A 24007-nucleotide genomic window follows, 5' to 3' on the forward strand; every position below is an offset into this window, starting at 1 on the left:
ATATGTGCTTCCAACCTGGAGAAGAAATTAAGAGACATTTTCCCATTTAAACTCCTCTGCTTACAGTTTGATGAGGTAGAATTAAATACCCCCTTTTACTGAAAGGAAAAATCTCCCAACCCAAGCGAGTAAATATTTGTTGTGGCGTACAACGTTTCCCATTGAGCAAAAGCAAAGCAGCCTCAAAAGCTTCATTAACACGAGAGCGATCCTGAGTAAATCCTTTAGCCTACACTTCCTGCTGTTTCTACGTTTATAGTAAGAGACTAACAGCACAAACGACCCTCTGTAGATCGTATGAAATAATACAAACCACACCAGAGCCTGTAGAAGCTTTGAAATCATGTTAGCTTACCAATATTAATGGCATTCGTAGCATTAAAGAAAATGTGTACAAGTCGTTTGGATATAAAAATGAAAAGCTGTGTGGAAAATGTAAAAATACAAAGAACATCCAAATTAAAGAGATAAATATTTTGTATACATGTATAGAGAGAGTCAGGTATGAGCAAGATACTAATGCATGACTAAAAACAGGCACAGCAAAACAACCTATAAATTGTCTTCAAATTTTCCAAACAAACACAACTCAACGTAATGCCAGAGTAAGCCGTCCTGTTTAAAGGCGCTTAAAAACTGAACGTTCACTAATGAAGTGTTGCAAATCCACCAAACGTGGTCGTTCATCAGGTGCCATTAGGTCAATATGTGAGGTTTTGGAGCAGTTGATGCTATGCTGAGGCTGGAAGAGGACTGACCGCTGGGGTTGTCTAATCCGAGCCTCTGAAGAATGCCATGTAATGAAATAAAGTAACATACAAACTAGAACATTGAAAAGGAAATTATAACAGAAACCTTATGTAAATGAACATAAAAAGGGTAAAGTTTTGTGTGGCTTGATAACTAAGGCCTCAAATGTTTTCTAAATACTGATTGTGGTAATTGTTTAATTGTTCACGTTGGCTTTATCAGTACACAATATTCACATCAATTAAAAATACAGTTTAAATGACAACTGATAACACTACAGCTATAACCAATGTGGTTTACCCGACTGAATAACCACAAGAGCTTAAATGTGTACCTAAAACACAACTATTCGAGGGATATTGGAACAAAAACCGAACTATTTTAATAGGTCAGAAATACAGTCAAAGGTTACTAAAAAGTCTTCAAATACCACTCTTTTGTGGCCACACATCTATCCAACCCCACCAAACAAACAAAAAGATATTAGTAATATAAAAATACTGGGTAAAGATTGTTGACTAGCTGAAACTGGCCTTGTTTGCATATATCAACCCTACGTTGTGTGTAATGTTAAATCTTAAATGGGGGATTGCTGTGCATTTTCCCAAAAGCAGAAATGCTTTAAGCATAACAAGATGTGAGAATGCATGTAAGAGTTTATAATAAATCAGATTTGATTATCCCCTGCAGTGCAACATGAAGTCTGCGATAGACCACTGGCTCTCAACTATAATACAATCATCTCTCTGAATTATTTTGTCGTATACCTTAAGAACAGCCCTCACATGTCATATTCCCCTTAGTACTACAAATTCTACAAACATCCATTGATGCTGAATACCTAATTGCATGTGATAGTTTAGTGCACTATTATCTTCTCTTTAGCTTGATTATCCCTTTTTATAACCTAATTTCATTGAAAAAAGTATTACCCAGTTTATAACTCCAATAGTTACATTGAGACACCAGAAAAGATGGAGACAGAGATTTTTACAACGATATGCTCCGAGACATATGCAAAAAAAAAAAAAACATGCTTTAAGACCCTTAGGCACCAAAGGTTAGTTGATTAAATAATTTCTTAAAGGAATAGTTCATCTTCAAAACGAAAATTCTGTCGTCATTTAGTCATCCTGTGGTCATTTTAAACACGCGTGATTTTCTTTTTTCTGCAAAACACAAAATATGATATTTTGGAAAATGTTGGTAACCAAAAGCCGTTGGTCCCCATTGACATCTATTGTATGCATCAACATTTTTCCAAATATCTTCTTTTGTGTTCTGCAGAAGAAAGGTATGAAATGACAAGAGGACGTGTAAATGACAGAATTTTCATTTTAAAGGTGAACTATGTTTTTTTAAGGAACGTTTACACAAAGTGAAAATTTTGTCATTACTTTCCTGTCATTACAAATGTGGATGGTGTTGTTCTACAGTCCATAGTGACTTTCAGAAAAGGGCACAAAAGAGTAAAAAGTCATCAATACAACATGTGCACTATTTAAAGCCTTCTTAAATCCATACAATAGCTTTTTTTCCAGAGCTTGCCAGTTGCTGATCACTATAAATCATATGTCAAAAGCTCTCTTTGTGTTCCACAAACAGTATGTTTCCAGAATATCAACAGGATAAGTAGGTGACGAATTTTTCTTTGACCATAAACTTTCCCTTTAGTCGATAATATTCAAGTTAAACAGCTTTCTATATGAAAAGGTACATTTTTACAGCGCATAAGCTACTGTGATTGCCAGTTCTGTCTCATGTCTACAACCAAACCCAGAGAATCGTGAATAGCACTGTGGAATGAAATACAAAGTGCAGATCCAGATAGACGTTTTTCCCCATGCTGACATCATACCCAAACCAAGCTCAAAGATGACTGACACATTATTCACTTGATTGACATTTGCATATGTAAATGGCTAGACTAGGAACTGCCATCTAGAGGAGAAAAGAGGTATTACATCTGGCAACTGCAGATTTGTTACCCAGAAACATCAATACTTCAAGAACAAGCTTTTGTTGAAGTTACTGAGCCGTTTAACCTTGCCACAAGCTCCTACGACATCAATGATCTCACGCGCTTTAGTTCTTAAAACGGGTCTGCTCACAAATGTGGTTGAATTTCCTGAAAGAAGAACATGATTATAATTCATTTAAAAAATGTAAGAAATAGTAATGCATGCAATGTAAATCCATTATAATACAAAGTCATAATGCCCTAACAGAGTTCATTTTGTTTTACTGCACAACTTCAGTGTTCATTAGCTGCCCTCTACTGGTGAATGAAAGTATTGATAATTCTGTTTCCAAATAAGATCTGTCTCTCTTTAACAATTCAATTGCCCCATGAATGAGCTTCACCCCCAGGTAACACAGTTACATTCAAAACAACAGTCTAACAAACATCTGTGCTTTATTAAAATCAGTAACAAGGCAGTTGATTGCATATTTGTGGGATATAAAAGCTATTTACATGGCATGATGTGCTTTCACTTGTGTCCGACAGTTGCGTCCCCAATAGCAGTCTGGTCTGGTGGTCACCGGATCTGAGGAAATAAACACAGTGAGATTGATCTTGAATTCTGTAGTTATATGTTGTCAGTGAGCTATTGTGTTTGTTAGTACGGTGTACCTGGAAGCTCTGACGGGGGAATACGCTCTCTATATTTGTACGCGATCTCTCTAAAGGTACGAAGTCCACAGCAGTAGCACAGTAAGGAGTTGGCGGTAATTCTATAATCTGAAACACATGCACACACAAACATTAGAGAGATACAACAGGGCACTTTCTGGAAATGGAGAGAATTTCAATGAAATGGTAACTCTGGGGGGTAGAGGTGGGTGACATGATAAACTGCTCTAAATGATTATTATGAACATTGGGACGCTTGTTTGATGTTTATCTGCTTATATCACCCAACTCTAACTTGCCCTTTGATCAGATTTACACTTGATCTGGCACATGTTCATTTACCGGACAGATGATATGAGCCTTGCTGGATAGCCTGAAGGGCTTCTTGTAGCATGTGTTTCCAGGTCATTCCTCTTGAGCTCAAATAATTCTGCAACCAAGTCAGCAAAGGTTACGACTGAAGCTACCAACAATAAAGGAATGGAATAAACCTTTGGATTTCTTTAAAGCATTCGTTTTTATTATATTGGATATGTTTTTATATCCAAAGGAATTTACAATGCGTTCTCTGGAAACCGCACCTATAACCTTAAGTGTTGCTAACAGCGATTAAAAACATGCTTCCTTGAGGGTGAATAAAAAAAATATGTTACACATGAAAACAACAAACAACCGCACATACCTTAAGTACCTCGGACTCGAAATGATTGCTATTTAAAACTCCATCCAGACATTTATCAGTGAGGTTGAGTTCTGTGAAGAAGCGTTCGAATAACGTCATTATAAACAACACAGGTCATAGAGATCAAGTTCAACAGTCAGAAACCTACCGCTACAACGTGCCAGGCAACCTTGACAACCAATCCGCTGACAGCCCCAGTACACGTGACAGAAGGGTTTCTGACACACCATACCTGCAGAGGTCAAAGGAACAGTAAACATATACCTAGGTCTGTCTGAGAACATTGATGGACGGGCGTCGGTGCTGCTCACAGTGCTGGGGTGATATCTGCGGCGGCAGATATTCCGAGCGCCTGTCAGGCATGGGCTGCAAGCAGCAGGTGCAGATGAGGTGACTGCCCTGAGGAGGACATCTGAACTCCTGAGGAGCTGCAGGAGAAACCGTGGAGAACGTCACAAGGAACAAGACTGCGTGTGTTTATGCATCGTGTATTGTTTAGTGTGGTTCTGTGGCAGCAGTCGGATCGTGGGCTTTGCATGAATGTACCTGTAGTAGCATCAGAGGACGTGGAGGGGCCGTCTCCGGGCAGTTTAGCCGGCTCCTCAGAAGGCTCACAGATCCACAGCACAGAACTCAGCTCCTTCCGATAGCCCGAACACTGCCGACATGTCGTGTAGGGCTGACTATAAACACAGACACAGAGTGTGTGAGACAAATAACAGTTTCCAAGTTTCTTTGAACAAGGAATGACACCATTCACCTTTTACATACTAGGACTTACAACTAAACTGTCCCACTAGACTTAAAGAACAAAATACAATCTCGAAGCTCCCAATGCACAACCTCATATCAGAAGTATCGCTGTCGTTGTCCGAGAGGTCGAACAGATAGTCTGAACTTCCCTCTTCGTCCGAGAAAGAGCGCTCGATCTTCGGCTGCAGCATGTCCTGCGTGATCTTGTTCCGAGCATCCATGCTGCGCAAGTCGTCTTCACTGCGACATTTTTCTGACGCACATGCGCAAGTGAGAATATTACATTGGATTCATTGCAAATAGGCTTTAACTTCATTTGTTTTGTACATACCAGGATGTTGGAGCAGGTAGGCCTCCACCAGGTTGTTGAGCATGTGGTTCTTACGGATCCTCTCCACAGGACAGCGACAGGTGGGGCAGAGGGACGATCGCTCCATCCAACCCGAATAACAGGCGGCGCAGAACGTATGCATGCAGGGCTGAAGACTATAGAAACCAACGCACACTTCTTTTAAGATGAGATATTTTTATTAAGAAAACAGCTGACTTGTGTTGGGTTCAAATGTCCATTAAGGTTTAGTGTACTGACCTGACACAGTCATGCAGCAGGTCCTGGCAGATGATGCAAGTGAGGGATTCCTCCATCTTATCCGTTTTGTCTCCCCCGGCTGCTCCTTTAGAACTGAACTGAGGAGCTGCCGGAGAAACAGAGTCGCTGCGAGACGATCCAAACGCTATGTGATCATCTGGGGAGAGATGTACAACACAGTAACACAAACTAGTTTTACAATAGCTAAAAAAAACAACTAAATGCGTTTTTGAGTAAACTGGCTTCAAAAACCTGACCCGTGGAAACAAGGCCTGTGCAACACAGGTTTAAATCTGGCTTGAGATACTTCCCAATCATGTTTGCTCACTTCACTAAACACACAAACAACAGTAAAAAAAACCCTACAATTTATAACACTAATCCCTGACTGCTTTTCAAATGTTTGTCAAGTCAGCAGCTCATATCCGCGGCTCACACATCCAGATGTTCACATCAGTCGGAAAAAAGGAATTCTTAACAACGCTTCTCGCTTATCCTATACCTCTCTCGGTTTTTCTTATTTTCCTCTTGGTTTCCATCTCCAGCACCATCTGTTGCCCTCCATCAGCCCAGTAGGTTCTCTTCGGACAGGACTGATTCATGATTGGCTCTGCGGGGCCGACTCCCGCGGCATTGTGGGAAAAGCCTGACGACTCGATTTGCTTTTCGTTTTCATAACCTGCAAAAAAGAAGCACATCTCATACCGCCCATATGCCCAGCATGAACCTCATCGACGCAACTTCAAGTGAACGAGTTTGCATTAGCACGGCCAAATCTCAGCAAAGTCTGCTGATAAAGGACAGGCTTCTTTGTGATATGAGCGTGACGAACGGCACGCTTCAAAGCAGATGAGATGACACGTGCAGCTCCTACAGATAGCGGCACTGAAGGCCTTTGCTTTTACAGTGCAATTATTTACATGGGGCTTTCTTATCAAAGCAACTTGCAAGAAAGTGCAGACACGGTGTGGACCGCAATTACCAGAGCGGGTAGATAATGGCATGTCGAAGAAGTGTAAAGAGGAGGCGGAGGTAGACGGCTGGGGTTCCTCATGCCCACACTGAGGTAAAGGCTTCACGATAACAGGCTCTACAGGCGCTGGTTCACTCTCTGTTTCGGTCAAATCTGATTCCTCTTCTCCTACAGCATCTGTAAAAAACACACCGGATGTTAGGGAATAGCGCACCTTTCATTTTGAGAGGAACGAATAACCCTTCAAGACATTCACCATCTGTATGTACATCAGACACGAGGTTTGTTTACCTTCAATGTCCTCCGAGGCACTTTCCTGTGGCCCGATGGCCTGATAAACATAAGCGATATCTGCAAAACAGAGAACAGAAGATCAATAAGGCAAACAAATCCAGACACCGAGATGTGAAAGCTGTCTTCTGTTCGGAAACAACAGAACTACAAACATACTCTGTTCCGGCTCGTTCTTCCTGTACACAAAGTAAATGACATCACCGTTCTGCAGTAAATGCGTCTGTTTCTTCACCAGTTTGGACATGTTTATCACCGTTCCATTGGTGCTGATGGAAACAAACACAGATCATCATCAACTTAGGGCTTTGCTCACACCTTTGTGTGATGCTAATGACATTTGACTAATGGCCTTTAATGACTTTTATTTTAAGGGACAGTGGAAAAAACAAGAAATAGGCAAAGGTGTTTGAGAAAAGACACTAGGACTGTGTCCGAGCATGTGCATGAGGGACTGCACTTAAAGGAACAGTTCACCCAAAAATAAAAATTCTCATTTTCTTCGAGTTGTGCCAAATCTGTATAAATGTATTTGTTGTGATGAACACAGAGAAAGATATTTGGACGAATGCTTGTAACCAAACAGTTCTTGGACCCCTTTAAATACCATAGTAGGAAAAATGACTTTATATATTGTTTTGTCCTGTTGAACACAAAAGAAGATATTTTGAAGAATGTAGGAAAGCAAACAGTTCTCAACATTGTCATTTTTCCTACTATGGTAGTCAATGGTGGCCAAGAACCGTTTGGATACAACCATTAGTCCAAATATCTTTCTCTGTGTACAACCAAACAAAGAAATGTATACAGGTTTGGAACAACTAGAGAGTGAGTAATTCGTGACAGAATTTTCATATTTGGGTGAACTGTTCATTTTATCCCTTCAAATGACTACAAATGATAGGCATGTGTGTGGAAAAATGTGTCTTAAAAAACTTTGCGTATCAGCGGCAAGTTATTATTAAAATGATCGGTGTTCAGCTGAAGAATGAGAATGAGTAAACTATGAGAAAATTGAACTTGTCCTTTAATGAGAATAAACAATAAAAATTACGATTACAGCTGCAACAATTACCGAACCATGTAAAGTCAATTAAAGCATTAAAGCTCCATTTTGCCGAAAACGTTAAACAGACTTTCTCACTCGAATTAGCTGGATAATAATCTACAGGGTACATGACGCTTATACGCATTCAAAACTTATAATAGAAATACAGTCACTACACTAGTGTATCTCCAACCACTGGCTGTTAAACAAATTACAACTAATTATTCACGAAAGCAAAGATTAATGTCATGAGGGAATTAGATATATATTTGTCTTAGGGCCAGGCCTTTCATTAATTTAATTCACTTTCTAATGTAATTAGAAGTCACTTAGTATAATTTGCTGAGACTCGATAGAACTAAACGTTTCATTACTGTTAGTCAGTCCTCTCCACAGTGTTATAATAGATTAACACTCTTTTGTACTTAAACAATTTATAATCATTCAAAATGTTGATATTTTAGAGCAAGAACCCAAATTATTTGCCTCATCAATTTATGGAAATAAAACTTTTAATGCAAGACATAACAACAAAAAGGGGACGATACCTCATGTCCTCCAGCCACACTTTTCCCGAGTTCCGATCTTGAGTGATTTTGCAGTGATCCCCTGAGACCAGTTTATTAGCCGGGAATGAGAGGTCACATCCTACAAACAAAAGATCTCAGTGAGGTTGAGATGAACAAAGGTGAAGTCAACATGCAAATAAAAACTGACCCTGTTTGCTTTCTAAAAATAATATTCCTGGTTGATTTATAGATGCTTGCCAATACCAAGAAAAAACACAATCGGCCTTTCCAGTCTTTACATAGAAGTGCAATAGCTTCACATCTGAAACGACTTCATGAACTCCTCCCGACCACTTTGCAACTTTCGATCATTTTTCCTCAATATATAAAACCAAGTAACACCTATTTATTTCCTCATTGAATAACACAATCACTTCTTTTTGACAATAATGACAATGCTTTTCCATCATCAATTCTGTTCCCATCTTGTCCCACTATGTTCCCTCTCCTATTAAGTTTAAAGTTTATTTGCCATTTGTACTTTTTCATTAAGAATGAGGCCTACTGTAAATATAGTATAGTAGGCAAAATGTTAACATATCGCTGCTGTCCTTCTGAAACCTTGCATCTCCATCATTTTTTTGTCATAAATCATTATTAGCAGTCACCCTTTATGTTTCTCACATTGATTTGTAAACATCCAACCATTGAAAAGTATTAAAAAGTGCTTGTAAACTTAATCATTTAAAATGTACTGTTTTTCCATTTCCTGAAAAGTTGGACAGCCGAGGTTTCGGAAGGACAGCGACGATTTTCATAGTAATAAAACATATCCATTCAACTTCTGATTGTAAATCTTGAGCAGACACATGGAATAAAATTAATTAAAGCGGGAAAACAGTCTTCAAGAAACCAGACAGAGTCAAAGGGAAACAATCTTTGCCCGCACAAAACAAAAAGACAAAAAACTACTTAATATTCCAAGAGCAAATCTTCAATAGAAGCCTTTGTCATTATTTAGGAGGGGGTACATTTACTGAAGCAAAGAGTCATTCAGGTCGCTGAATGCATGCAGACACTTCACACACATCAGACACTACCTTATGAGAAAAAATCCTGCAAAAAATAACCACCAACACAAATGTCACAAAAAATGATTATGAACCACCCCTTGTTGTATCCCATTAAAATCATTATAAAATCATCCCTGCTGAAAAAAACAATAGAACCCCAACAGAAACCATTACAGAAATTTTAATGGTTTACAATAAAATACCATTATGAACCATGAGATTTTTCCATTAAAAAATGCCTTTTTGTAGTGTGTTTTGGGCATTATTCCAGTAGGATTTAACATCCCACCAATAGAATCCATCACATACCAGTAGAACCATTACAGTTTCCATTAAAATCAATACAAATCCCTTTAAAACCAATAAAACCATTATAATTTCTTTAATGGCTTCTATTGTTTTTTTCAGCAGGGATGCGAGACTTATTCCAGTAGGATTTAATGGTGTTCTATAACGGCCCTGCTGAAAAAAATCATAGAAACCACTAAGGAAGTTGTAATGGTTTTATAGGGATATGTATTGGTTTTAATGGAAACTGTAATGGTTCTACTGGTATGTGATGGATTCTACTGGTGGGATGTTAAATCCTATTGGAATAATGCCCAAAACACACTACAAAAAGGCATTTTGTAATGGTTTTAATGGAAAAAGCTATTGGTTCATAATGGTGTTTTAATGGAAACCATTGGAATTTCTGTAATGGTTTCTATTAGGTTTCTATGGTTTTTTTCAGCAGGGATAACATCACAGCAATAGAACTCATTACCACCATTAGTTTCCATTAAAACCAATACAATTCCCATTTTAACCATCAAAACCATTAGAATTTCTGTGACGTTTCTTTTGTTTTCAGCAGGCAAACAACACAGATGTCTCATTCAAACAGAAACACAAGACTGAACAAAAAACACTAATATAATTGCAATGATTGTAAAAACCTTTTCTTCTGCCCACTGTGCATTCTCGGTTTATAAGCAAGACTTCAGAAGCAGGAGATGAATCCACTTTCAGCAGTTTACCCCAGGCTTGTGCCATCTCTTTACCTCACCTGCTCACCTGTAGATGAAGCAAAATCATTCATAACTAACGTTATTCGTTTCATAAAGTCACAATTCGCTCGCAATAACGCAAAACAGCTTCCTGATTCTTTTAGTCGTGGGGAAATGTCTTGCATAGCAATCCGCGCATTCGAAATACTTCCAAAAACATTTCAAACAAAGCATGCATGATTAAAAAACGCAAACATAACATATTTAATCATATGATCTGTATTTGATAAACATCATTTCCAACTTCCGACTTAACTCAGCCTGCTAACAGCTAACTGAAACTGCCGACTGGCTCTGTATAAAGCGAAAGCACACGAGAGTAAAATAACTCATGTCTGCTAAATGTGCACGTTTTTGTTCACGTCGAACTTTAACAGTTTAGTAGCGATAGAGCGTCTTTCTTTACGCCAGCAACGTAAAAGGGAGCGATGTTTACGCGAGAAGATGCTAGCTAGCTCACAGTCCCATTGTTTTTGTTGTTAAAACACAACAGCTATAATCGGCATATTCAGATTGTGCTGTATTACATGTACTAACCTAATAAAAGACCGAAAGCAGCCGCAGCATTATCGCATGTTGACTTTAATCCGATATATGTTTTCGTTTCTTTCTTCTGGAGCACTTCCTGCGTGCAGTGGCATTTCCAGACATCAGCTGATAGTTAGTGAGAGAGAGAGAGAGAGAGAGAGAGAGAGAGAGAGAGAGAGAGAGAGAGAGAGAGAGAGAGAGAGAGAGAGAGACTGTGGGAATGGAGGCTGGCAGGGGGTCACCATGCTTCTGTATGGGTTATGTGAAAGCCCTAAACAAAAAGATGTCTCGACTAATGTCTAGACAGCAGACAATTTCACATATTTCAGCAAAAGCCCACAGATCTAGTCGTGTAATTTATGAGTTTAATATGTATATTATCAGACAAACATATTTTTTGTCTGGGTAATGTTTAGTTCAGATTGAATCCCATTTTATGAGTATTGTACTTAAAACAACCTTCTGCCTTAAACATCTATTTCTACCTAATCTGACATTTATAATCTGACAATATTCCCTTAACAACGTGTTTATTTTACAATACGATACAGTATTTTCACAATTTATATTTAATCTTAAAGCAGCTTTGGAGGAGACGGTGCCCTCAAATTAAAACAAAGAAAAACGTTTATTTATATAAAGAAAAAGCACACGTTTACATTCATGTGCCATGCTAGACTAGTTACATAAAGTGCGATACAAAAACGATTAAAATACTATTTACCCAAAAAATGTAGAATAGATTACAATATGATTATTTAAAATAATGGTAACATTTTAAAATAATTGTTACATTGTACAAATCTTCGGTATAAACGGTATAAAAGCTTTTTAAACTGTACAAAATTTAAAAGGCCTATATTTTATATATTCATTACATTATAAAGTTAATTATAAACGATGTGATCGGGGCAGCAAGCAAAACATTTTTATTGACATCACAAAATGAAGTGATACTCTCATCCGCAGAAGTAATACATATCCATCAGGTGATGTAAGTTTGTTCTTAATAATATTCGAATCAGACTTTATGTGAACTTTATTTACATGAAATGATGTATATTTACATGAAAACAAAACAGTTTTAGGGACAAACTGGGATACAGCACTGACACGTGTTTTCAGATTTCTTCCCATGGAGGAAGTGCGCACCCCCTTCTCCCCAGGGTCCAGTGAGTAGTCTATATACCACGGAGGACCTTTGGGGACCCCCGTCATCATGAGGCCCCAGACAATGTTCCCAGTAATCCCCTTCTGATGACAGCTCTGATTGGACAAACAAAATTACACCTGGGTCTTTGAATAGTATAATGTAAAAAAAAAACACCCTTGTGGCAAAAGCACCTAACTCCCTTGAGAAAAGGAGAGAGAGAGAAAGAGGGAGGGGAGGTGATAACATCTTATGTCACTGTGAGAAACTGTCACAGTGTGTGCAAGGTGCAAGACTGTGGTCATTTGCTTTGGCTGTGGTTCTATGGCGAGCTTTCACTTAGCTTTTCATAGCCTCTCTTAGATTGAATAGACTGTCTCAGAGGGCTGTGAAGGTGTCTGTGCAGTCTGGCTCTGATAAGGAGAGCTTGTCTGTTCACATTCATTCCTTGCCAACTCGTGAAGCCTTGCAGTTTACTCTGTAGGGATACGGGATGAGTAACCTGGCAATTGACCACAATTGATGGAGAACCACCCCGTTAACAAATTTAGGTTCAAAAAATATTTTCAGAACATTCTGGTTGCAGGAACATTGTTGTGGAATGTTTCTGAACATTTTAAATGTCTAGTTTTCTTGATTGTAACATTATTTAAAGGTTACAAAAACGTTTTGTGCAACGTTTGACTAACTAGTAGACTTATAAGCTTTCTTCATTTTAATGGATGAATTATTTATTACAGTGGTTATCAAACAGGGGACCCCAAGATGGATCCATGGAGGCCACGGTTTTTGTGGCATTTCGTGAAATTTAGAAATGTATCGTAAATTTTGTGCAATCAAACATCAGAAAAATAAGACCACTCACCAAAAGAATTGATGTTCCAGCATTGTATGATTGTATACGTCTTTGGTTTAATTAAAATGTTAAGTTTAAGATCATAAGTCTTTATTTGGAGGGCCACAAAGCAACGCTCCCTACACAACGGCGGCCTTACAACAAAAAAGTTTGAGAACCATTGATTTATTAACTTATAGATTTTGCTTGCTCATCCAAGTCTTGTTCTTTTATTTATTTATGTGCTTTCTCACACTCAGTATGCCATTTACAGTTTGACATGTAATGGGGGTTATAGAAATGGATAACATCGTATTACAACCAGATTTATTAATATACAGAAATTCCTTGGTCTTGGAAAGCTGACATTTTAGTGACGTATTTCAAACATAATTATATGTTTATTAAACATAATTATTTTATTAAACATATTATGCATGGAATTATTATAACCTGCAAATATTTAAAATATATTTGAATAATGTTTAAAATATTTGTACTTTTAAAATGTATGGGTAAGGCTGGGTAAAAGAACGGCGAAAAGGCTAAAAGATCGTTGAAAGGGGGTTACTACATGTATACATTCCCTGGTAATGAAACAAAAAATTGTAGTTATATATTTTTACCACTGGGGGTAGCTGTTAGTCCATGACAGAATAATGCTCGCACATTCGCTCCAGGCCACAATCCAGCAAGATTTAAGAAACATTTTCCCCGTTTACATATTTTCTTGTAATAAGTTAACAGAATTAAACATTTGTGTAATGTGTAGAGAAACTGATTTGCACATTATTCAAAACCCATGCGTTCACATTATTAAACATCATTTGCATTCCCTGAAAGTGCGTTTAAGGATGCAACCTAGAGGCACAACCGTCGGGTCATATCCATAGTCAAAATTACATTTCCAGCTTATTATTGCACGTGACTATTTGGCGGTTATTATAGTACTGCGGGTCATTTTCTTTCATTTGTATTCCCACATGTCAAATAATGGGAGAACACCTTTGCATAATTTCATTGGCATTTTAAATGTAGCTCTCTGTAAAACGCCGTGTAGGCTACATGCGCATGCGCAGCAGGGTCAGTCTTATCCACACTTCACGTTGTTTGTTCGTTCACAAATGGACCTAACCAGACCAGTATGAATATCAAAGCTGATCCAGACTGGTGTATGCTGGTTTGGTGCTAATATGAATGATGACGTCTGGTCACCATGCTGAAAAAAACATCAATTCTAATGGTTACATCAGATGTTTACCGTTAAACCCACTACAATTTTGTGCGCTTGGGCCTCATTTCAGTAGGATTTAAAAGTGTTATACCCACCAGCAGAACCCAACCCATAACCAGTAGAGACCCTTAAAACCAATACAATTGAATCGTTTGAATTTGGCATGTTCAAAAAAGTTTTAGCTGAATTAAATATTAATATTTTTTTTCAGTGTGGATCACAAGCTATCAAACCCCCTGTCCTTCTTTCACAATTTCTCTACGGCATTGAGAAACAAAGAAAGAAAACTGAGTCTGAGCAAAGATGGCCCAACATCATTTACAACCCATTCAAAGCTCGCCTGCCCTTCTTTCAAAACGCTTATTAGACTCGGTGAAGGGAGATTACAAGCAAATAAAATCACTTTAATTGTAATATTGGATTTCACAATAGCCACAGATATGTAATTATGCCCCTCTTAAACTTTTCATTAAAATACCATTTGGCACAACAAAGGACACGATGCCGGGGCGCACGCCATTTGTGACGGCGCACGCCATTTGTGACGGCGCACAGCTTGTAGGTATTAGACATATTTCTCAGGGAGAGGAAATAATGAGGAAGGCAAATGAAAGCGCAGAAGGATGAGAATGGAATAGCAGGTGAAAGAGCAGCGTTAATTAATGTGAGATTCTCTGCACAAACTGCACAGGCACACAAAGACAACAGGAACGGGCCACAGAGCAGTTTCTATTTTTATACGTGACGGTCACTTTATCTCTCACAAACAGCCTCCGAGAGCGGATTTATGAGACGTGCCTACGTTTGTCGTAATGCAATCCGTGTTTCCTTGTGACCATTCTGTATAAATCACTGCAAAACAGCTAACTGGTTAATACTAAGAAAAAACTAACACTTAGCTGTTATAGAATGCTTTATAGATATAGATATAGAATCCCCCATTACAAAAAATAATTAAAATTGTGACAAACATAAGAACATATTTGAACACTTTCTTTGTAAACATCAACGTTTGAGGAATTTAAAGTGATAGTTCACCCAAAAACAAAAGTTCTGTCATCATTTAGCCTCAAGTCATTCCAAACCTATATGACTTTCTTTCTTCTTCAGGCTAAAATTTTTTTTTTTAAAGAATGATGATAACCAAACAACCACGCATCCCATTGACTATAGACAACAAATCACAGAGACATTTCTCAAAATATCTTCTTTTGTGTTCCACAAGAAAGAATCATATACACGACTGAACGACTTGAGGGTAAAAATATGAATAAACTGCAGAATTTTTCTATATTATCTATACCTTTAAGCAACTCTTTCCATGGCCATTTGTTAATAAAATGCATTTTTTCTTTTAAGAATTCAGTCCCCATTTGGAACTGTTGACCCCTCTGCATAATCCCATTGGTATGTGTTTAAGATGGCCGACCTTCCGTTACAGCTACATCGAGCCCTCCAAAAAACAAATGGGGTGTCAACGCATACCTTGTGACTAAAACCAGCGAGCAGAAAGCAAGAGATAAGAAACATTCTTGGGCGACACAGTGACCCATCCTGAAGAGGTTGGGTTTGATAGCAGCACTTGTTGTTTTGATGTGTTAAATAGGCGGTTGTCAACAGAAGCCGTTTACTGATGGGTGAGCCACTGAGTGATAGTGGGTTTGTGTCATGATGATAGCTGGACATCTACACCCACGACCGCACAGTTTTACATAAATATATACAACCTTTCATGTTCGGGTGCGCCATGTTTTCATGTGAAACTCAGTTCCATGGAAATGCAAATATTTGAAATGAGAAACATGCCCGGTCAATGCACTCTGCTGACTGGCCAGGCATTTGCGCGGCACAAATGCTTAAGTTAGCACGAGCACAGAGCCTGCCCTTAAGCTGTGACATTAGTGAACAGGGTGAGATAAGATACGGGGATTGTTATATGTTCATGTGCCGATAAAAGATAAGTGTATTTTTTTCAAAAGCAGGCAGCCAGACAGTATTTGCCAAAGCAGAGCTTGTTTAATGTCTCTTCGACAGGGGAGGAATGTAGAGCTTTTGAGCCGTAGCCAGTCATCTGCTATCATTTAGCCAAGGGTGTGCGTACAGCACCCTCCCACATCCCCTAACACCGATCCTTCAGCTTTGAATGTTGTGCAGGGCCGGCTCAAAAAGCACAGGGTCAAGTGCAGGGCAGTTTTTAGATGTTTGTTGTTAGTCGTATGTCAAAAGTGAAAGCACACAGATTAAGAGATTTTTTCCCCTTTCCTTCATGCAGTACCAATAGCACAGATTTGCATCACAGGCCAAGGCCACTTTCCATATGACCGAATGAGTATCACAACAACGGAGAATTTTTATGTTTTCTGAAGAAAGTTGTTATGCTGTTTTCAGTGGTTGCCAGATGTGGTTGGTAGATATTAACTTGTCTGTATTCTGGTCCATAGACATGGTTCGGATCCCTCCGCTAGTCTTTAGCATTGCATTGTTATGGTAAAGTGATAGCTGCACAATTCGTGATGTCATTCATGTCTCTAGAACAAACAACACTGTAAAACTGCTGGGTTATTTTTATATTGAAACCCAACCGTTGGGTTATATTAACCAAGAATTGTAGGTTGAAATAACCCAGCAGGTTCATTTACAACCCAAAGGTTGAGTTTGGCACTTTTTGACCCAACGCTGGGCTGAAAATAACCCGGCATTGTTTTTAGAGAATTCGTATCACAAAGTATGGTTAAGAGTTCAAATTCAGTCTGTAAGAAGTTTGGCCTATAGGTGACATCCGTTTTTCCAACATTAAACATTTCTAAACATTAAACCTTTCTCATTATGTGCAAGTGGTCTTACACTCCAAAAGATGCTGTAAAATGAGTTATTTTCAACCCAACATTGGGTCAAAAATGGACAGGTTAATGGTTGTAAATTAACCTGTTTCGGGTCTAATATGAACATTTGTTAACTTTGTTATAAAGTTGTATTTGTTAACATTAGTAAATTCATTAGTTAACATGAATTGACAATGAGCAATATCATTTTCAGCATTTGTTCATCTTTAATGTTGGTTAATGGCAATATAATTGTTCATGTTAGTTCACTGTGCATTAACTAATGTTAACAGTTACGACTTTTGCTAAAAAAAATTATTAGTAAATGCTGAAATAAACATGTTGTAGAGGTGTTGCTCATTGTTAAATCCTGTTAGTTAATGCATTAACTAATGTTAACAAATTTTGTGTTATCTTAACTGCTAGAAATGATTGAGAGAGATGAAAATAGCAGGAATGAGACTAACAGGAACAGAAGAAAAAATATAAAAATGAAATGGCTGATTCCGCATAATTTTCATTTCTCCATTGAATCATACACAGAAAATATCCCTGCATCTGACACCAGGCCTAAAACGAATGTGAGTGTGAATTTACAGTGGCCAGGCAGACAGACGTATATTTGTGTGAGTCAAAGAGAGTAAATGTTTATGGATTTCACACATTGCTTGATGGAATAAATCAGGAGTTCGCTGTGATGTGAGAAGTCTCGCTTCCCAATGGTGAACCCATCAACATCTCCAGGCATCTATAGAGAACTTTATTCCATTAGTGGCATTATATTCAAACAAATGAAATTGTCACTGTATATTTATTATGTTTTTCTTGAGCATGGCACTCCATCATCAAATTTTGCCTCCACTCTCCTACTGGCATCACAGATTGCAGGTCGTCTGAATATCATGCCAGTTTCTCTCCACCATAACCTCCGTCTATGCCAGATGAACCCAGCTGCATAAATTCCCATTGGCTTTAATGGTTTGTATACACAATGATGCCTGCGTATATGAGTGTGAGGAGACAGGCAGTGAGCTTTCGCTGAGCCATGAACAAAGAGGGGAAAATCATTTCGAAAATGAATAAAAGTGGAAAAATGATTTTTTGGGGGCTTCTGGGGCTCGGTTGGTTTGTCTGGAATTCTCTCAACTGTCTGTTTCTGTACTGTTCCTTATATATATTATATATTCCCCCCTTATAAAAGAACAAATCCAAATGAGATTTCTTGAATATTACAATTTCTTTTCCTAGACAGAAATGATATTCCTCAGAAGTTGCTCTTTCATAACTCAGCAGTTCTCGGTTTATCCTAAAATTGCTTAAAAGAAAAAAGTAAAAACATAAGACGTTGTTAAAACATACGAGGAGGTGTAAAATAAATGTAGATTAGGTAATATATTTGATGAGAAATGTTTGCGTTCATATTGAAATCTTCAATATTGACTTGGCAAATCTGAGTGTTCAGTTTGATCTCTTCTGAAGCGGATGGAGACATTTGTGAGAATCCTGGTTCTCAAAATAAACATCTGAGATGAAATATCTGAGGAGACCTAAGCAAAAGTGTGCACTGCTCTTTATTTAATCTCATTGATGTCTTGGGGAAACAACTGAAAAAAAAAGAGTAATTTTTCTTACAGGATTGCACCTTAAAGGGATAGTTCACCCAAAAATGAAAATTCTGTCATCTTTTACTCACCCTCGAGTTGCTCCAGATCTGTATACATTTCTTTGTTCTGATGAACACAGAGAAAGATATTTTGAAAGATACAATGGTAGTCAAAAGTGCCCCAGAACTGTTTGCTTTCCTACATTCTTCAAAATATCTTCTTTTATCTTTAAGAGAACAAAGAAATGTATAAAGTAATTTTTCCTATGGTATTCAATGGTGTCCAGGAACTGTTTGATTACAAGCATTCTTCCAAATATCTTTCTTTGTGTTCATCAGAACAAAGAAATTTATATTTGGAACAACTTGAGGGTGAGTAAATGAAGACAGAATTTGCTTTTTTTGGGTGAACTGCTCATTTAAGTCCTATGAAATGCCTTTATTTCTCCCATTGAATTTCAAGAGAAACATCTGAGCCAAGGTTAAGACATTTATAAACAGCTAAGAACGCAATAATACGTCGTGAGCTTCAAAAGAGCAATACACTTTACTTTTTCTCTGGACACTCCTTTCTCATTCCTTTATATCATCATATCTCAGTGACTTGCTTGTTTTTACAACAAAAGATTATTTGTATCCATTGCGCTCCCTCAGTTCATTGTCTGTTTGGAATGGATGTGTATATTTCCAGAAGCATTTTAGGAGAGGTGTGTCAGGCTCTATGACAGCGTATTTGGAGCAGAGAGGCTTAGACGCTACTTTATCACTTGAGTCTGAAATTCAATCTGTCTGAGGTCAGTGCTTCACTGTGGTCCACAAAGGATAATGAAATTTGATAGAAGTAAACGTGTTTTTAAAAGGGATAGTTTGAAAAATAGAATGAAAAAGTCTTTTGTCACTTACTGTATAAACCTGCATGTCTGTCTCTCTTTCGTGGATTTTTCAGTACAATAAAAGTATATGAGGACCACAGGTCAACTCAAAACTAATATGTGACCCTGGATGACAAAAACAGTCTTTAAGTAGCACGGGAACATGAACATTGTATGGGTCAAAATGATAGATTTTTTTATGCCAAAATATTTTGATTATATTATGGCCCGGTTTCACAGACACGGCTTAGCTTTAACCAGGACTATGCCTTAGTTAAATTAAGATATTTATGTGGCTTTTATAAAAATGCCTTAGAAGAATACATTACTGGTATGCATGTCTTCAGACAAAACAATGGCACTAATATATTTCTGGGCAAGTAATATTCAGTTAAGACAGGTCAAACGTTCATTTTAGTCTGGGACTAGCCTTAAGCCTTGTCTGTGAAACCGGGCCATTATATATATATATATATATATAAATATATTTTGTAAATTTCCTATCGTAAATATGCTATGCTAAGGACTTAATTTGAACAACTTTAAAGGCGATTTTCTCAATATTTTGACTTTTTTGCACCCTCAGATTCAATATTTCTAAATGGTTATATCTCTGCCAAATATTGTCCTATCCCAACAAACCATGCATCAATGGAAAGCTTATTTATTTATTTTATATTTGTTTATTCAGCTTTCAGATGATGTATAAAACATTTACCCATAAGACTGGTTTTGTTGTCCAGGGTCACATATGTTGAATGATGCTTCCAGGGATCATTCAAGTGAATCCTCTACAGCATGCCAAGTCCTTGAAAAGACAATTTCACCATTGTTACAGAAAAAGAAAATACAAATTTGCACATTTTATCTCTGGTGTCTCAAGGTCCAGGTCTTGCAAGTGCTAACTAGCTGATTAGAGAGACAGGAGAAGGCCAGTGAGACGCAGATGCTGTGTGTCTATGGAATAACCCTCTCAATTACAGCGCTGCCAAATTGAAACAGATCCCGATTTAACTCGCTTTCCAATACACCTCACGGCGGCTTTGCCAGCCTGCCTCTCTCTTCAGCGACGGACCTCTCTGATGCAGCATGTCCAGATCGGCTGCCAGACACAGCGGTAGGAGCATCGATTCTCAATAACATCACTAATGACCGCATACCGCCTGACGCACGTTGCCATTACTTGAGGTGAGAGCTGGGACTGAGGGCAGGCCTGAAAGTGGCATGCCAGATGGAGCCGGTTAGGAACGGTTATAAGGATGAATTGTTTGTCAGTTGGGAAGAAGGATGGAGAGAGTTTGAGAATAGAATGGCAAGACTTGGTAAATACTAGGGACGGTGAACTCTGATTGGGCTGTCAGGTGGACGGACTCTTGTTCGCGTCTCATCTCTTGCTTTCTTGATCCATCTCTCATTAGCAGGCGTCACTCCGGGTAATGAGTCCAGACCGCCGGTCAATACAGCACTAGCCCCAGTCAATACCAGTTACCTGCAACACAAACACTCAAAGGCTGCGCTTGCGGAAAATCAATGTGGTGCTGCGGTTCTCTCTCGTCCCCAGTCTTGGCTTGCTCGCTAAAGCACGGCAGATATGACAGCCATGACAGGAGACCATAGTGACTATGTACTATATGCAGTTTAAATGAAAATTATGAATGCGTTTTATTTGTGATATAGTTTTTTTCTGTTGCCTCAATTGCCATATTAATGAAAAAATGTATACTCTCAAAAAGTACAATTTTACCCAATAATCGAAATACTTTGCATAAAAGATACTTTGAAATCCCCTGCCCTTCTCAATTGTAAACTACTCTAATAAGATTTAAAGTCTACTAACAAATCATTATTGCAATGCAAAGAAAAAAAACCATTTCAACTTGCGTTGCACGTTGAATTTTGATGAGTTGAAGTTACTTAAAAACACTGAAAATCGTACAAGTTGAAAAAATGACTTGTAAAGCTAATTTGATTGCATTTAAAAGTTTAAGGCTGCGAAAAAATAACAGTGTTTTTGTTGTGCCAAGTTTAATTCAAAAGATTAAAGGCTATAATTTTTACTTTATATTTAAAATTTTTACTTTTTAATTTTTTTCCCCCAGACATTCACGCAGAAGATTTAAAACACAATTACAGAAACATTCAGTTGGATGTATAAAATACCAGACAGGTGTGCAGATATAAGGTCCAACCTTTATTCCATACATTTTTAAACCATGAATGTTCATTTTCATTTTTTTCACGCCTAAAGCTCTACTTGTTTTGTATACAAGAGTCTAAGAAAAACAACTGCACAACACCACAAGGTCGACAGAAAGAGTCTATTGCCACCTCAAACATTTCAATGTTTGTCAGATGTCCAGTTTCTGTGGCTGGAGAACAGTTACTCTGCTAAAGCAGTTCCTTTATGACCTGGAAGTTTATCGTTGTTTGTTTCATTGGCTCTTCATGGAAAAATCAATGATCCGGAATTCTCTCTGTAGAACTCATTGACTTTCCATTCCGATAACCGTCCAATCAGAACTCTCTCTTTATCCTCTTTGCATAGATTGCATCACCATGACCTGACCCCCTCTGATTGGACAGCTGCGTCGCCATGGTTTCAACCTGGAAGTGGTTCTGTTTTATTTCATTGTGTTTTTTTAGAAACATTTAAAAAGCCTAACAAATGTACAATGTCATTTCGTTCCAAGTAATATCAACAAGATATTTACAATATCTTTAAACTTTACATCAATCAAACAAGAATATTTTAATACATATTTGTCTGCATATCTCAAAAAATCAAGCAAACAAGAACTTCCAAAATGTAACTTTGTACACGGTCAGCACTGAGTATCTCCAAGTACCATAGAGCATATCAACTGTCAAACTGTGAGATCATACCAATTCAGATATGTAGACATCCATGTCCAGCAGCTCGCCAGGATAAATATACAGGGCAGGGAACGAAAGAAACTTATGCAAATACATAAAAAATGTCTGTACATGAAAAAGGGTAGGAAATGTACAAACTAATTTCAGAATCTCTTCACATGAAAAACTGAAAAGGCATTGGATTAATATATTAATATCAAATTTCTGGTTGGTAGTTGACGTTTGTGTAATTTGTTCGGAGCTACCAACTTATCCCGGCCAAAAACCATGGTGATGTGCTTGTTCCAAGGTACAAATCTTTGTACAAATTACACATTTATTATTTACTTTGTGTGAAAATAAGTGCATGTTGCCTGCGTCAAACTTAAAGGAGGCGTTTTCCTTAGAGCGTTACCGGGCCTCCACTTCTTTGGGGTTGCGTGATGGCGAGTACTCCCGGGGGTCCTGGGTGGTGATCGGCGTAGTCCGTCTTGGCGACACCGGTCTTGCAGCGCCAGAAGGTACCAGAGGTGGAGGGGCACTTAGTGCTGCAGTTGGAGGTGTCCGGTTAAGAAGTCCGTTATGTCCTGTTGAAGGGCTAAGCCTTGGGTATGGCATTCCACCGAGGTGCGACATAAATGGTGGCATATGGGGTAAATGTCCTTCGATTGGCGATTGGTGCAGTTGGTGCAACCTTGCTCGATCCAGTTCCTCACGCAAATGCAACCGTTCCCTTTCCTCCGCCTGTTGCCTTAATCTCTCCTGTTCCCGCCGAAGTTCCAGCAGGTGCTCATGGTGCGCGTAGTCATGCGCTTCTCGATCCCGATAGGGCCGTTCTGGATCATAGACGCCAGGAAAGCGATGTCCAGGCTCTGCGCGAAGCTGGAAATCCATGCGGCGCTGCAAGTCGAGGTTCCGATACGCCTCCCGTAGAGGATCCCAGGAGAACGCTGGGTGGGGGAGACGATCACGTCCAGCTGCAAGAGGGCTGACTCCCATAAAGGGTGCCATACGGGTACGTTCCAGCACATTTAGACTTCCCATCTGGTGCATGGCACTCATAGAAAGAGGCAGCGAGTGTTGCATGGGAACTCCATGAAGTGAAGCAGGAGTCGGAGGGTCGCTACAGCGAGGAGAGGGTGGAGGAGGCTGATGAGGCAGTGAAGAGTGGTGATGAGCTATGGGTGTGGTTTGATAAGGTGGCGCAGGGGGTTGAGGTTTAGTGGGTGCTTCAGATCCAACCACCATCACGTCCAGGTCCTCCTTACGCTCCTCTTTGATCTTCATATCATTCTTGAACTTGTTTAGCGGATCAACTGAGCTGGTTTCTTTTCTATCTTTTTCGACGTCTTTAATTGGTAACGGTGGAGGACCAGCCATCTTGATTGCTGCATCAATGCTGCTTTTAGAGTATGGAGACGGTGAACGCTGAATGGGTTTGCACGAGTCATCTGCAGATCGTCTGTCTGTGATCTCCTTGCTTGGAGAACGACTTTCTTTCACCTTCACATCTCCCAACATGGCTGCCTCGCGTTGACGGTCCAACAGCTCTTTTTCGGGCTCCCGGTTCCTGTCGGCACTACCGCTGCGGTGTCTACCTGAGTCGGTGGAGTTTGAGCGAATCAGGCTGCTGATCTGATAGTTAACCGGAGCAGAGGCTGGAGAGGAGCGGTTTGAATGGCGATTACGATCCAAAGAATCTCTGCAAGAGGAAAGAAAATATGCATTGAATATTTAATTTGAAGTGAGGGGACAAAA

The 24007-nt window shown here is 38.8% G+C and overlaps 2 protein-coding genes across 12 annotated transcripts in view; both read right to left on the reverse strand.

The window, feature by feature from the left end:
• Positions 1 to 927: 927 nt before the first annotated feature.
• Positions 928 to 11005, reverse strand: chfr (checkpoint with forkhead and ring finger domains, E3 ubiquitin protein ligase). The gene is made up of 18 exons (XM_057326004.1): positions 10890 to 11005; positions 10242 to 10359; positions 8270 to 8369; positions 6833 to 6942; positions 6674 to 6733; positions 6392 to 6559; positions 5912 to 6088; positions 5410 to 5566; positions 5152 to 5306; positions 4911 to 5073; positions 4614 to 4750; positions 4379 to 4495; positions 4216 to 4299; positions 4068 to 4138; positions 3728 to 3815; positions 3386 to 3493; positions 3227 to 3299; positions 928 to 2878 (listed from the first exon to the last, which is right to left on the reverse strand). The coding sequence occupies exons 2-18, from the start codon at positions 10336 to 10338 to the stop codon at positions 2836 to 2838; spliced, it is 1908 nt and encodes a 635-aa protein (XP_057181987.1). The 5' UTR covers positions 10339 to 10359; positions 10890 to 11005; the 3' UTR covers positions 928 to 2835.
• Positions 11006 to 21566: 10561 nt separating this feature from the next.
• fbrsl1 (fibrosin-like 1) overlaps positions 21567 to 24007 on the reverse strand; it is a 279207-nt gene continuing 276766 nt past the window's right edge. For all 11 annotated transcript variants that reach the window (XM_057352127.1, XM_057352146.1, XM_057352118.1 and 8 more), the window contains one exon: positions 21567 to 23951. In XM_057352127.1, coding sequence (XP_057208110.1) covers positions 22661 to 23951 — 1291 coding nt within the window. In that variant the 3' untranslated portion in view covers positions 21567 to 22660. The remainder of the gene's footprint in view (positions 23952 to 24007) is intronic.

Source organism: Triplophysa rosa, linkage group LG2 (genome assembly GCF_024868665.1).
Source record: "Triplophysa rosa linkage group LG2, Trosa_1v2, whole genome shotgun sequence".
In the NCBI taxonomy this organism is placed as follows: domain Eukaryota; kingdom Metazoa; phylum Chordata; class Actinopteri; order Cypriniformes; family Nemacheilidae; genus Triplophysa; species Triplophysa rosa.